The sequence below is a fragment of the Perna viridis genome, chromosome 1, assembly GCF_037379345.1.
Source record: "Perna viridis isolate PV_CMFRI_1.1 ecotype Kerala chromosome 1, ASM3737934v1, whole genome shotgun sequence".
In the NCBI taxonomy this organism is placed as follows: Eukaryota; Metazoa; Mollusca; class Bivalvia; order Mytilida; family Mytilidae; genus Perna; species Perna viridis.
Window position 1 is genome coordinate 42,147,691 of NC_142445.1, and position 13,254 is coordinate 42,160,944.

General features: G+C 35.2%; 1 protein-coding gene across 1 annotated transcript; it reads left to right on the forward strand.

The window, feature by feature from the left end:
• Positions 1–1,566: 1,566 nt before the first annotated feature.
• Positions 1,567–7,835, forward strand: LOC148628826 (uncharacterized). Its single transcript, XM_088595317.1, has 3 exons — positions 1,567–3,497; positions 4,076–4,122; positions 7,391–7,835. Exons 1-3 carry the CDS (start codon positions 2,510–2,512, stop codon positions 7,826–7,828), a joined length of 1,473 nt encoding a protein of 490 aa, XP_088451443.1. The 5' UTR covers positions 1,567–2,509; the 3' UTR covers positions 7,829–7,835.
• Positions 7,836–13,254: the final 5,419 nt, after the last annotated feature.

Sequence of the window (13,254 nt, forward strand, 5' to 3'; positions counted from 1 at the left end):
TATTTCATTTTATCAAACATACCCCTACCAACATATAAAAAAAAAAATTTTTACCCCCCCCCCCCCTCCCCCTACCAAGAGAAAAATAAAAAAATCGACATCCCCCTTCCCATGTACATTTAAATAGAACAGCCCTAACCTCAAATTTTATAATTTCATTCTGACCAGAATTTTGTCAAAAATTTAATCACACAATCCAAATTAAGATTTTTATAAAGTTTGAGGGTTCTGTCTTTACTTGTCACATATGTTGAAAGGCTTGACATCTGAAGTCGTATCAAGCTGTGCCTGCGAAATATTTTAGTATCCCATGATTATTCTTTGAATTTTTTTTTTTTTTTGGTGGCATTGATTTCCACTGTCTTCGTGGTCGCTAATGCAGACATAATCATTTCAAAATTTTTAAGGATTTATACAGTGTGAATTGGGCAAAGGTAAGTCCAAGAGCTATCAAAATCCATAACTTAAACGCAAGATTTTCCAAAAACAGGAACAGCTGATCAATTCAATTTACCTCATTATAAGTCCATAATTGGTCAATATAATTATTCATTCGAATATTTTACAAATGTTCACTGTGATCAATGCCTTTTGCCTTTAAAAATGTCAATTTTGTACTTTGTATTTTTCTCTTATCTTTACACTAATTGTTGTGGAAAAGTATTTTTTAGTGTGACTATTAGTGTGCAGTCTGATTAATTAAAATGCACAAGATACAGGTTCAGCAATCGGATAAATAAAGATAAAAAAATATTTGTTGTGGAGGAAGATTATCTTTATAATCATGTATAAAAAAAAAATCTTCAATTTTAGGGTCTTATCCTGAATAGAACTTCTATAGGCTAAAAACCACTAATTCCACTTCCCATAGGCTTCTATGCTAATTTCACAATATTCAATCGCTTCTCTGGACTTTACCTTAACTTTAACTTGCAGAGGACTATATATCAGCATGATTCTACATATGTCAGCTCACAATCCTCAGAATGGCATGTGGGGTTAGCAGACTTGCAGTGCAGTACTGGTCACCGGAAGTGAAGGGTCTATAAATAGCATGGGAAATCCCAGTGTTTTCACAAGATAGGGGTATATTTAAAAATCATTATGGAGATTAGGCTTCACATCACAAGAAGCAAAATGCACCTATAAAATGTACAGAAATGTTTTTCCTTTCAGAAACTGTTTAAATTTTTTAAATAAGATGAGAACTTTTTTCACAGCACTATGAGGAACAGGGGTAATTTCTGCGTAGGACTATTTCTGCGTACGTTCCAAATGCTCATTGGTTGAATTGTACGTTCCAAATGCTCATCGGTTGAATTGTACGTTCCAAATGCTCATTGGTTGAATTGGTACGTTCCAAATGCTCATCGGTTGAATTGGTACGTTCCAAATGCTCATTGGTTGAATTGGTGGTCTGTAACCTTCAAATATATCATGGACTCAAAGCCAAATGATAACACACATACAAAGAAACAAAGTAAACTAGGGTTAAACTGTAAATAGGGTTATACTGAAAACTTGTAGCATGGACCAGATTCACTGGTAGGGTAAGCGTCCCCTGTTCCTCTAGTAGCTCGTTTAGATGTTGACCATTACCTGATGAAATTTCTTGGTTAGTATTTAGAGAACAAAATATTAGCAAAGTGAATTTAACTTTCTAACAAACTAAATCATGAAAGACAGTTTAAATCTCCTTGTCCCAGTTTACTACCTTGTCATGTTATCATGAAGGCATGTCTATCATGAAATCCAGGTATTTCCTAAATTTAACTATATTTCTAGCTGTAAATGGACTTCAGTATCGAGGCTTCTAATACATTCCTGAAACAATACACAATACAATATCCCTTGCAATTTCTATTAATCCATAAAGTTGTGTAGGTGCCAATTCCGTTAAAGTACATGTACATGTACGTATCAGAAACAATTACTCAGTAATGCCTTCTGTACGTATTAGAAACAGCCAGTAATACTGGAAGGCAACAGTAGAAAACTGAGATATGTACATGCAACAAAAGTATAATCGGTAACTACATGTATGAAGTAATCTAATCTTTGTATGTTAGTCAAATAATCATCTACTAGTATTGGTTATTGACATAAGTGATACATTTTGACCGAGGTGTTGTTGGAATATTTGTACAAATGCCTGTTAGCAAGCACCTGGTTGAACTTCCGCGTGTGATTTCTCATGGATTATTTACTGGCATAACGAATTCATTGGGAAAACATTGGATCTTTTAAAGTTACGCAATATTTTGATGTGCATTATTGATACCATAGTAACTTTTTTTTTGCTGGTTAACACTCGGGTATATTTAACGACCGTAAAGGTATTTAAAATTGACAAAGTTATAAAAAGAACCGAATACAGATATATTGTTTGCGGAACTAGAAATATATAACCGGAACAAATTTGTGTTGTGATGGGATTTTAGACTTCATGTACTTGAGTGGACTATTGGTATGGACAGGCTTTCAGCACTAAACATATTAATGAAATGTAATGTCGTACGAGGAAGAACAAAAAACAATAGGTGAGATCATCCAACAGCTGCCACAAAGAGTGAAAGTAGCGGATTCCGATGATGTGTTCAGAGAGGGAGATGTCATTGTCTTGGAGCTGGCAAGTAGTATAGAAGTAGTACAAGGAACGAACAGGGTTACTGGTGAAGAAATTCGCATACCATATTATTACCAAAAGGACGTATACCAACTTGGAAAGCGTCTCAGTTCAGTAGAAGAAATAAAAAAGGAACAATTTACTTGGTTTAGTGTTGAAAAATCATTTGAAACTCCGGTTTCTCCGTGGAAAACCAGAACCGTGCCTAGTGGTAGTGTTGTAGAGTTGACTGACATTGAACATGATGGTGGTATCGTCGTTCGTCACGGTGACGACCCTGTCTTCATTCCTGAAACAACTCCCTTGTATTTCAATGCCGTATTGGACGAAAAATCTAATTCACTGAAAAAAAATATAGAACATCACGGACTACCTCTGGATATCGTAATCAAAGACGACGAAAGATCAGATGATTCATTGACCGCTTCTCGATTCCCGCCTGGTAATTACAGACTGACGGACGTCAATACAGAGGAGTTTATTTTTGGATACTCAGAAAACGTGTTGATGCGTAACGCAAAACAGCAATTCATTATTGCAGCTTCGTCGAACATTCTCCTGAGACAAGAAATATCGTCTCCACAGACAAGGCAACCGTATAAAAATGCATTCTTCGTCCCAAAACACCTTTACGATAATAGAAGAAAAAGTGATTTATTTATTCAGCATATATATGGAGGGTCTATCATTTTTCAAAACGACCAAGAAAGTGTACCAGAGCTCCCTCCAAGACGTACTCAGTCTCCAGTACACCGTGCTTCCCTGAAAGCTAACGGTTGCACTGCCCCGACCAGACCAGAGAGAAGACGGAGACAGGGTTCACAGGTATTTGATGACGTACCTCCTTCAGCTGATTCACGTCTGCCATCTTGTAAGTTAAGTTTGTTATGTTTCTTATTTTTAAAAATAAATTGGTTTTGTCACTGCAATACAACGTTAGGTTTCCATCATCATGATGCTGGAGCGTGGTTGATGCTATACTGCCATGTTGTATTATTCTGCTAGAATAATAGCTAAAATACATGACGTCTTTCTTGAGCTTCACTTTTCTTTAAAACCTTTGCAGTTCATCGAAGCACTTACAGTCCGACGCCTACAAAGGGAACCGCTAAATGAATTGCAATTTAATTTCATAGGAATGTTAAGCATTATTTCATGTCCAGGAATAAAGTTGTTAAAGGCAGGTCACTATAAAGGAGGCGGGGTCAAACGTTTACATAAGGGTTTTGCATAATTTAAGTCCACTTGAAGCGGGAGTGGGCTTGCTCGCAGTATTTTTGCTGTTTTGTGAATATACAACACCTGCAGGACTGTCTACAATACTTGGTACATATTTACGCATGAAGAACCGCAGACATAATCTGCATTTCCAATTCACACATTTAGAATAGCCTGCAACTAAACATGTTTGAATGACATGGAATCTTGATTGATAAAATATCTTTTCAGTTGGGGAAAATCAGAACGAGAATTTATCAACACAAAGTGGGAAAGAGGTCAGTACTTAAACTCAATATCAGGATATTTTTGAAAGCATAGTGTTCCTCTGCTATATTTTCACTACACAGAACTCTAGATCTAGTACGATGCAGAAGACAACCGATATAAATCTATGTTCTTAAGGCTGTCGAGAAACTTTGAAAATCTTTTTTTTCTTTGTTCGTACTCTTTATTTAGTATAAACACATAACATAAAGACAAAAACTAATGTAAATGCACTTATTATATTTGCTTAATTGTCCTTATATACTTGAATAATTATGTTTTAGCTAAAAGAATGGCTGGTTTGTTTTAAAAATCTCAAAAATAAAATAGGTATTTAGTCTCTAATGAGGGACTGTATTACTAGTAAAAGCAGAGTGATACTGTGTGAATCCAAACGAGAAATTAGATGGTTGCGTACCGACAGCGGACGGGAGTCTTCTGGTCCTATAGGTTACAGACCACCAATTCAACCAATGAGCATTCGGAACGTACGCAAAAATAGTCCTACGCAGAAATTACCCCTGTTCCTCATAGTGCTGTGAAAAAAGTTCTCATCTTATTTAAAAAATTTAAACAGTTTCTGAAAGGAAAAACATTTCTGTACATTTTATAGGTGCATTTTGCTTCTTGTGATGTGAAGCCTAATCTCCATAATGATTTTTAAATATACCCCTGTCTTGTGAAAACACTGGGATTTCCCATGCTATTTATAGACCCTTCACTTCCGGTGACCAGTACTGCACTGCAAGTCTGCTAACCCCACATGCCATTCTGAGGATTGTGAGCTGACATATGTAGAATCATGCTGATATATAGTCTTCTGCAGGTTAAAGTTAAGGTAAAGTCCAGAGAAGCCATTGAATATTGTGAAATTAGCATAGAAGCCTATGGAAAGTGGAATTAGTGGTTTTTAGCCTATATTCCCTACTTGCGGAGCTCGGGATGCAGCCATATTTTATCCTGTTTTTGCAGAGTTAACTCCCGTAAGAGCAGGTGTAGGTACGAGATCACAATTAATTCCCCTTGACGAATATAGTTCCTTTTTTTTAGTGTGTTTCTTCCTGATTTTTTTCTTTGCTGTCATAAACTTAATTGCTTAGTACTAACTGCAGAAATGTAGGGCAAGGATAAAAATTTAGGACATTTGGCAGTGGTCACTTTTCATGTCTACGGGGTCTCCGAAGCAAAGTTGCTAAAAATAAAATATGATGGTGAATTTTTCTAGCACTCTTATAGAAATCTGCTTTTATACATGTTTTCATATTGGTGAAGTTTGAATGAGTTTGAAGCGGTGGAATATTTTTTAAAAGTCAAGACGGGTCTGTTGAAATGCACTACGAAATTAATTATACCTGTAATTTCGAAGTCTCTCTAATCGGTGTTCGGATTCGGGTGCCCCGTGCAGGTCCGGATGTTAAAAGAATAGGTCTGCAGCAGCGCTAAGCTTGTCGTAAAAGGCGACTATATAGTGCTCAAAACCCTAGCCGGGGGATAAGGCGCTTTGCCCACAGAGCAACTGTGATGTGTGCACCAGGTGGTGGAATGGGGTACCCCTGGCGTGTTACATGCTGGGGTTGTCAGGCTATAATACGGAAAACCTGACCGCAAACCATAGTGGTGCACCGTGTTGTGAAAGATGCCACGTTTCTCGCACGTTAAAGAACCCTACTGTGGTATTCTCCCGGAGTAGGAACCATAGGCCTCCGTCACAGGATGCTAAATTGCCCGACCCTACCCACCTCTTCTTATTTCCAGTGGCAATCAAAATTGGTCGACCCCATTGTCCTTGTGTCCCATCTCTTTTTCATTTCATCATTATTTTACGTTCATTTTATCATCAACTTCATGTTCATCGTCTGAATATAGCTGAAATATTGCTGCTCGGACGTTAAACCCCAACAAACAAACAAACAAACGGATTCGGCTGCAGAAAAAAGAGGTTACTCGAATGAATATGGAATCCCCAGCAGACAAACACAACGGTGTTTCTAAAATTTACAGGGTGTTTCATTTTGTTGGTAGGTTACATAAGGATGATTTTCATTTGTATCCCGTAAAGAAAATGTATTGCAGGGTCAGTAGAACGAGAAATTCCCTTTTGACTTTCGAGATTTTCTAAAGTATCGTCGAAATAAATTTTCTTTGTCACATGTTTGTTTTTCTGGTCATGCCGGTAGTATTTTTATTATTCAGTTTTCGTTGCGGGATCCGCCACTCCTGTCTTCTAAATAACAGACACAAGTTACAGTAATGACTGTTTATATATTATACCACAGAATGAGTTTGAAAATTCTCGACGAACATACGTGAGTCATTGTAAATTCGGATGGCGTCTTCAATTCTTTACGTAAATACGGCGAATAACGGATAGAGTACACATGCATGGTCCTTTGTGAAAAAAGTATATTTTGTCAGTTATGGATTTAAAAAAGACTTTTTTTGTCAGTGGGATTCAACAAGCACTCACCTGAGACTTCTTGGTTCCTTTTATTTTCCTTTTATACAATAACAATTTAGATTTTGTTATGAAATTATATAATGTACATGTATTATGTGGGTCCATCGAACTTTAAGCAAAGTATCGTCGATATTGGATGGGAAACCTTACGTGTTCCGAATAGACATCTGCTCCAAAGGGAGATAAATGTTGACAAAATGTTGGTCCGCAAGTCGGGAATAGGTCTCAGTATCGTATTAATTTTCCCATAGACTTCTATAGTGAAGTGCATATTTTTAGGATTTTTAAAAAAATATGTAAATTGATTCAATAAAACTTTCACTTATGTAGCATTTCTAAGGACATGTGAAAAAATAATTTCCCGCAAAGAAAATAGGGTGAGTCCACGAAGATCGGACAGAAAAGTAGTCTCTAACTATAAATAGCGATTTTCCCTACTTTCACTTTCGTTTTGCACTCAACAAACCAACCTTTTCAGTGGAACATTTTTATGATATTATGTTAGATTTTCTTTTAAAAAAGTTCTTCATCTTACAGTGTGATGTTTGCTCTATTTTATAAGTCATTGTTCATATCTTTTGACAAAATATTAGTTTGTAGAGAGGCAAAAAGAAAATGCACTATATTTTTATAGCATCCATGTTTTGACCTACACCTGCTCAGGGATATGCAATACGATACTGGTACCAATAGAAAAAAGCAATGACATGCGGTAGTAATTTCCGAAACGCAAGTTTAGACGATTAAATATTTTTGAAGACAGTGCCTATGGAAGCGTCCGTTGTCAAACTATATTAAACGTTACTTCGCCTCAATTTCAGAATCAGTTTGTTTATGTATCAACCAACACAGAAGACACCAGTCACTTCCCATCAGTCACTCGTACCCCAGCGCAATATATGGCCTTAAATCCAGAAACAGAAGCAACATCTGTGCACATTTATGATGAAATGAGATTCGAGGAGACGGAGGAACAGGCCGGAAATGTACCAAATCAATCCATCTCCAAACCTGGTGTTTTCCAGCGTTGTTGTGGATGTGTAATACAATCTGTTAGTGTAAATGAAATGTCGGTTTCAAAACTTGTTGCTCTCTTGAATGAGCATGGGCTTTCACACATGGCTAATATTTGTTGTAGAAATAAATTGGACGGGGCATTTGTTTCGGATCTGACAATAGAACAGTTGTCAAATGAGCCTTATAATCTAACTGACGAACAAGTAGAAATTTTGATGAATCTGATTGCTAATACAGACTAAAATCAAATGTGTCATCTACATTTATTTGGGGTCCTACCAGGAGCTACATAGCAAATGTTGCATTACTGATTTGTTTGTGACGATTATAAGTGGGTTATTAAAATATCTTACAATCGGGAAGTGTCTTATAAGATACTAAGTCTTCCTTATATACGTAATATTTATCTGAGTTGCCAGACGAAATGCATTCCTCGATTTATTTAAAATTTTCCACCAATCTGAATAGGATAAATTTTCTTTGTCACATGTTTGTTTTTCTGGTCATGCCGGTAGTATTTTTATTATTCAGTTTTCGTTGCGGGATCCGCCACTCCTGTCTTCTAAATAACAGACACAAGTTACAGTAATGACTGTTTATATATTATACCACAGAATGAGTTTGAAAATTCTCGACGAACATACGTGAGTCATTGTAAATTCGGATGGCGTCTTCAATTCTTTACGTAAATACGGCGAATAACGGATAGAGTACACATGCATGGTCCTTTGTGAAAAAAATATATTTTGTCAGTTATGGATTTAAAAAAGACTTTTTTTGTCAGTGGGATTCAACAAGCACTCACCTGAGACTTCTTGGTTCCTTTTATTTTCCTTTTATACAATAACAATTTAGATTTTGTTATGAAATTATATAATGTACATGTATTATGTGGGTCCATCGAACTTTAAGCAAAAATGAGAAAATAATGTTAACTTATTCGTTTTATGAACGTAAGACTGGATTCTTTCTTAACTATCGCTTTATTTAATATACTTTTTTTTACAAGGGCGGATCCAGAAATTTTGAAAAAGGGGTCCATGCAGACTGAAATTCATTTTATTTTCAATTACACATTTTTATGAAAGAAAAATGAAAGCAATTTTTTTCTAATATTTAAAAAAAAGAGGAAATGTGACTAATTTGGCTAACTCATATTTTTCGAAGGTCGATTCTACTTGTGAAAGCTTCGTAACTATATTCTTTTTATACACACGCAATAATTCCTATATATTTAAATAGCACTCCAGCTAAGAATCATGCAAAATGTGATACATGGTTGGAAAGCCTACAGATTTTTATTTTTGATATTTTGTTTAAAATGCTTTAGTAAAACAAAAATTAACATTTGGTTTTTCATATAACCTCTGCTCATAGGAGAAAAAATTGTATAGAATGCACTGTAGAATTCGAAATTAAGGGAGATAACTCAGTGAATGACACTCAAATACAATAGAATCTTTTGGATTTTCAATGTTGATTGTCTCCTAAGAGCAGGCAGACTTGAATGAATAATTACACATTTCATAATATAGACCCATAAAACAACTTAATTACAGAAATAAAAATATGTAGCCTTTTTGGGGGTGTATCACATTTTTCAGATTTTGCATGATTCTTACAAAGACTGCTACTTAAATTGCATATTTATTTCTCAGTACGCTATGTTATGAGAGATAAAATATTTAGTAAAGGGAGCATTATACAAGTTTTTTTTTAAAGGTTTTACATCTTATTATGTTTTAGTTCCTGTCCCAAGTCAGATATTCTTTACTTTGCTTTTGTTACTCTTGTGTGATTTTGATGTTGTTTGGTGGAATAGTGTGGTGCCAGTTTCGCTGATCGAACCGATACATTTTTTATGGCCAGTTATTCAAAGAAAAAACCCAAAGGATTCTGAAAAGGTCACAACACTCGAGCAGAGCTAGAGGTTGTCTGGCAATCTATTTTCTGACTTGGTTGGGGTATGGAGGAACTGACTTCCAACCACTTACATTGTAGGGACGTAGCGTACGTTGTTGGTGTCATTTTTGGTAACGTCGAAATCGGCAAAATTTGTCGTCTTTTTTGTATTGCGACGTACATCGTTGTACAATCGTTACATGTAAAAAGAAGTGTGCTTTATTTATTTTTTACATAAAATAAAACACACGACATGTTTAATTATTTAATTATCCGATTCGATGTTTATTTTTCGTACGTTTTGGTCAATTTAAATGATCAGATTACATCCTGATATGGTAAATAGTTTGGCATCAACCATTTAAAAATGATTTGAAGGACATTTTATCCTATGAGAAAAATGTTAGGGAGTATGACAACAAATTTCGTGATGCGAAAAATGTAAAACACCCTCACTAAAACAGAAAGCCAACAATCCTACAAGCAAAAAAGTCAGTAGCACCCCCCCCCTCGGAAATCATATTGTGAAAGCGTATAAAGCGAATCTTTCCTATTCCATTTTATATCTCTAATGTAGATGTATGTTGATATTTCCGAATAAATGTACTCGTTTCGGAATTTTATAAGGTCTGCTACTAAACATTAAACATTGCTAAACAGTTCGAGAAAACAAAACCTTGGCAAATCTCCCGTTTTTATTATACGACGAAAAAAAGTGCGGTTTTATAATGTTATGGCACAATCGTCGTCGTCGTCATGGTCTTGGGACACTTCGTTTCCGTGCGATAACTTCAGTTGTGGTTGACGAATTGTTCTGACATGTTGATATGATTTTACGAACAACTAAGTAGATTCCTATTTAATTTGGACTTTGTTGCCCCTGCCGCTTTTGATAAAGGGGCCAAAAAGGGTAAAAATACGTATTTTATTAAAACCCATGAAGATTGGTTGTTTTCTATTATATATTATATATAATATTCTATTTTTAACCTGTTCTTTATTTAATTCAGCTAAACAAATGTACAGCAGATTTTATGTGTTTTGGACCGCTTTTAAGTTATAGGGGGTCAAAGTTGAACAACGCCTAAAAGCATTTTCATAACTCTTTTTTTTTTCTTGTCCGATTTCGAAATTTCATTGGCTTCTTCATTGGATTCCTCATTAATAATCCTACCTGCATTTTTCAATTAGATTTCGGATATCACTTACGGTTTTCGAGTTATAAGGGGTCAAAAAGGCCACGCCAGAATAAGTCATTGTTTTGTTTTGTTTTGTTTTTGATCCGATTTCATAAAAAAAAATTATAAAAAAAATATTTTTGCAATATTTGTACAGCTTATTATATCTTATAGCTAAAATAATTGTCCAGAGGTAATTAGACGATTATGAAATACGTTGATTTTACAATATTTCATTTGCGCGTGTCTACACATTTCAAAATACTTTGATGTAGGCACGTTGATCCCGATTTCATCAGGACATCATTGCATATGAACAGACAGGAGTGCGCGCAAGGGGGGGGGGGGGGCTTTCTTCTTCCTGTTTTCTTTTCAACATTTCTTTCATTATTTTATCAGATTCGCTAAAATCGTATTTTTGTATTCATTATGTCCACAGTCGTAATAATTTAATCTAGTATCGCAACTTTTCAATACTTTTTATTGTTTTCAAAATTGACGTTAAAAGAGTTTTTACGTCGCAAAACAGAACGTTACTTTGGAAACGTCAAAAATGCGCTTTGTGACATTTTTGTGAGCCACGGTTTTACATATATATGTAACCCATTTGTAAGCCAAAGAAAAAAATGAAATGATAAAATCACAGAGGAGGAGGAATACATTTTTAAGTATATGAAGAAGTCGACTAAATACCATTTGCCTTTTTGAACAATTCGTTCGAATTTCGCATAGTGAACACGTGAATAAATAAAATATACGAATTTTAGATGTGATATTTTGGTTAGACACAGAAAAATTGCTGCGCTTAGATACGTGTTCAACCAAGTACCATTATTTTTAGGATATACTATCTGCAGCATATATACATGTAAAATTCAAAATTTCATAGTTAATGGTTCACTCAAACCTAACCAAAAAAGCTTTTGATAAAGACTGGGTAGCACGCAACGTGTAGAAAACGTCGGGAAAAAGACAACGTCACATCACAACATACGTGCGTATTAATCTACTATTAGACAATAAAACTCATTATTTTTTAGAATAAACATGATATTCTGAATATTTATACAGATCTGTCAATATGTCAATATAGTTCATAAAAGTCCCGATTAAAAAAAGCTGTTTGCATATAACTTTTAAAAAAATGTCTAACATTTTGTCTTCAAATCGGTTTCTTTCCATTTTTACAATGTTTAAATCAAAGGGGAGATATTTGTGATAGTGTAATACGCTTTGATCTTATCATTACGTCATTAAAAATATGACATCGTCTGCAGCACAAACTTCTCTTTCCAAAAAAGTTTGTTTTATCGAAATACGCCAAGAAACAACTTAGATGTATTGGTGAAATGGGAAGCAAGCATTTCTTAATGTTACCCGACCACATATGAAAATGGACGTTCTTGTGATCGAATAATGCTTTCCCTCCACAATTAATGGCATCGTTCAAAGATTCAAGTTTGGAATCCTAAAACAACAACCATTTTCGAACATTTTAATATCTATATTGCCTTTGATAACTCCACATTCTAATAGCAATATTTCGGTTTTCGTATCCAGCCCGGTTCAATCGAATGTGACATCAACAACGTACGCAATGTCAGGAGTAAAGTCACCAGAACGTTAATAAGAATAAAGCACTGTTATATCCTACGTGCAGTAACTGAACCATTCCCCCGCGGGGTGATACAGGTCAAGAGTTGATAACACATGTGAAACAAATTCTGACATGTCATGTCCATTATATCGTATATTTCAACTATATGCTGCAAGTATGGTTCATGAAGGTTTGTGATATAGGGTATGCGACGTATACTGAATATTACATGTCAGAATCTATATCACATGCTGTATCAATGTTGAGACTCCTATATCACCCCAAGTGTCACCGACCCGCGGAATGATATAGGTCGAGGTTTAATACAGCATGTGATACAGATTTTAACATGTCATGTTCATTATATCCTATATTATCATATATTTTAACAGTACTCCCAAGTGTGTTCTGTGAAGGGGCGCGATATAGGGTAGACGATATAGTTGAAACATTTATAATGCTATAAATAAAGTTATACATATATTTTGATCTAAATATATGATATAGGTCTAGGGGTGTGATATACGGTATGCGATATAGGGTAAACGATATAGGTTTTAAACAGGCACTTATAATACATATACAAAAGGTATATTTTAATCTAAATATATGATATATTTAAATATTATTCTGGGTTTACAGTATATTATTGGAGAGATTGTCCATTTAGTATAGACCCAAGTTACTCCTACAATGTTAGAGGTTGGAATTCCGTTCCTCCATACCCCAGGATGGCACCAAGTCAGAAAATAGCTTGCCAGACAACCTTTAGCATTGCTGGAGTAGCCAGGGGGTCTGTTGGTCGATCGTTCTCCTGAAATGCGTGAAATATCCCACAGGACTTAAAGCTACAATCAACCAATCAATTAATTTACTGAAATGTGCTGTCTCGTGGAATTTTTATACAAATTGTGTTGAAGCCCAAAACAACAAAGAAAGAAAAGCAAGTACATTTGTACAACGGGCAAGTATACAAGTATATCTAATTTTT

What these genes read in the sequence shown, in the direction of transcription:
- LOC148628826 (XM_088595317.1), top strand. Translation starts at nt 2,510, where the DNA reads ATGTCGTACGAGGAAGAACAAAAAACAATAGGTGAGATCATCCAACAG. An exon ending in TGATTCACGTCTGCCATCTT is followed by an intron (nt 3,498 to 4,075) that starts GTAAGTTAAGTT and finishes ATATCTTTTCAG; the next exon opens with TTGGGGAAAATCAGAACGAG. An exon ending in CAACACAAAGTGGGAAAGAG is followed by an intron (nt 4,123 to 7,390) that starts GTCAGTACTTAA and finishes CCTCAATTTCAG; the next exon opens with AATCAGTTTGTTTATGTATC.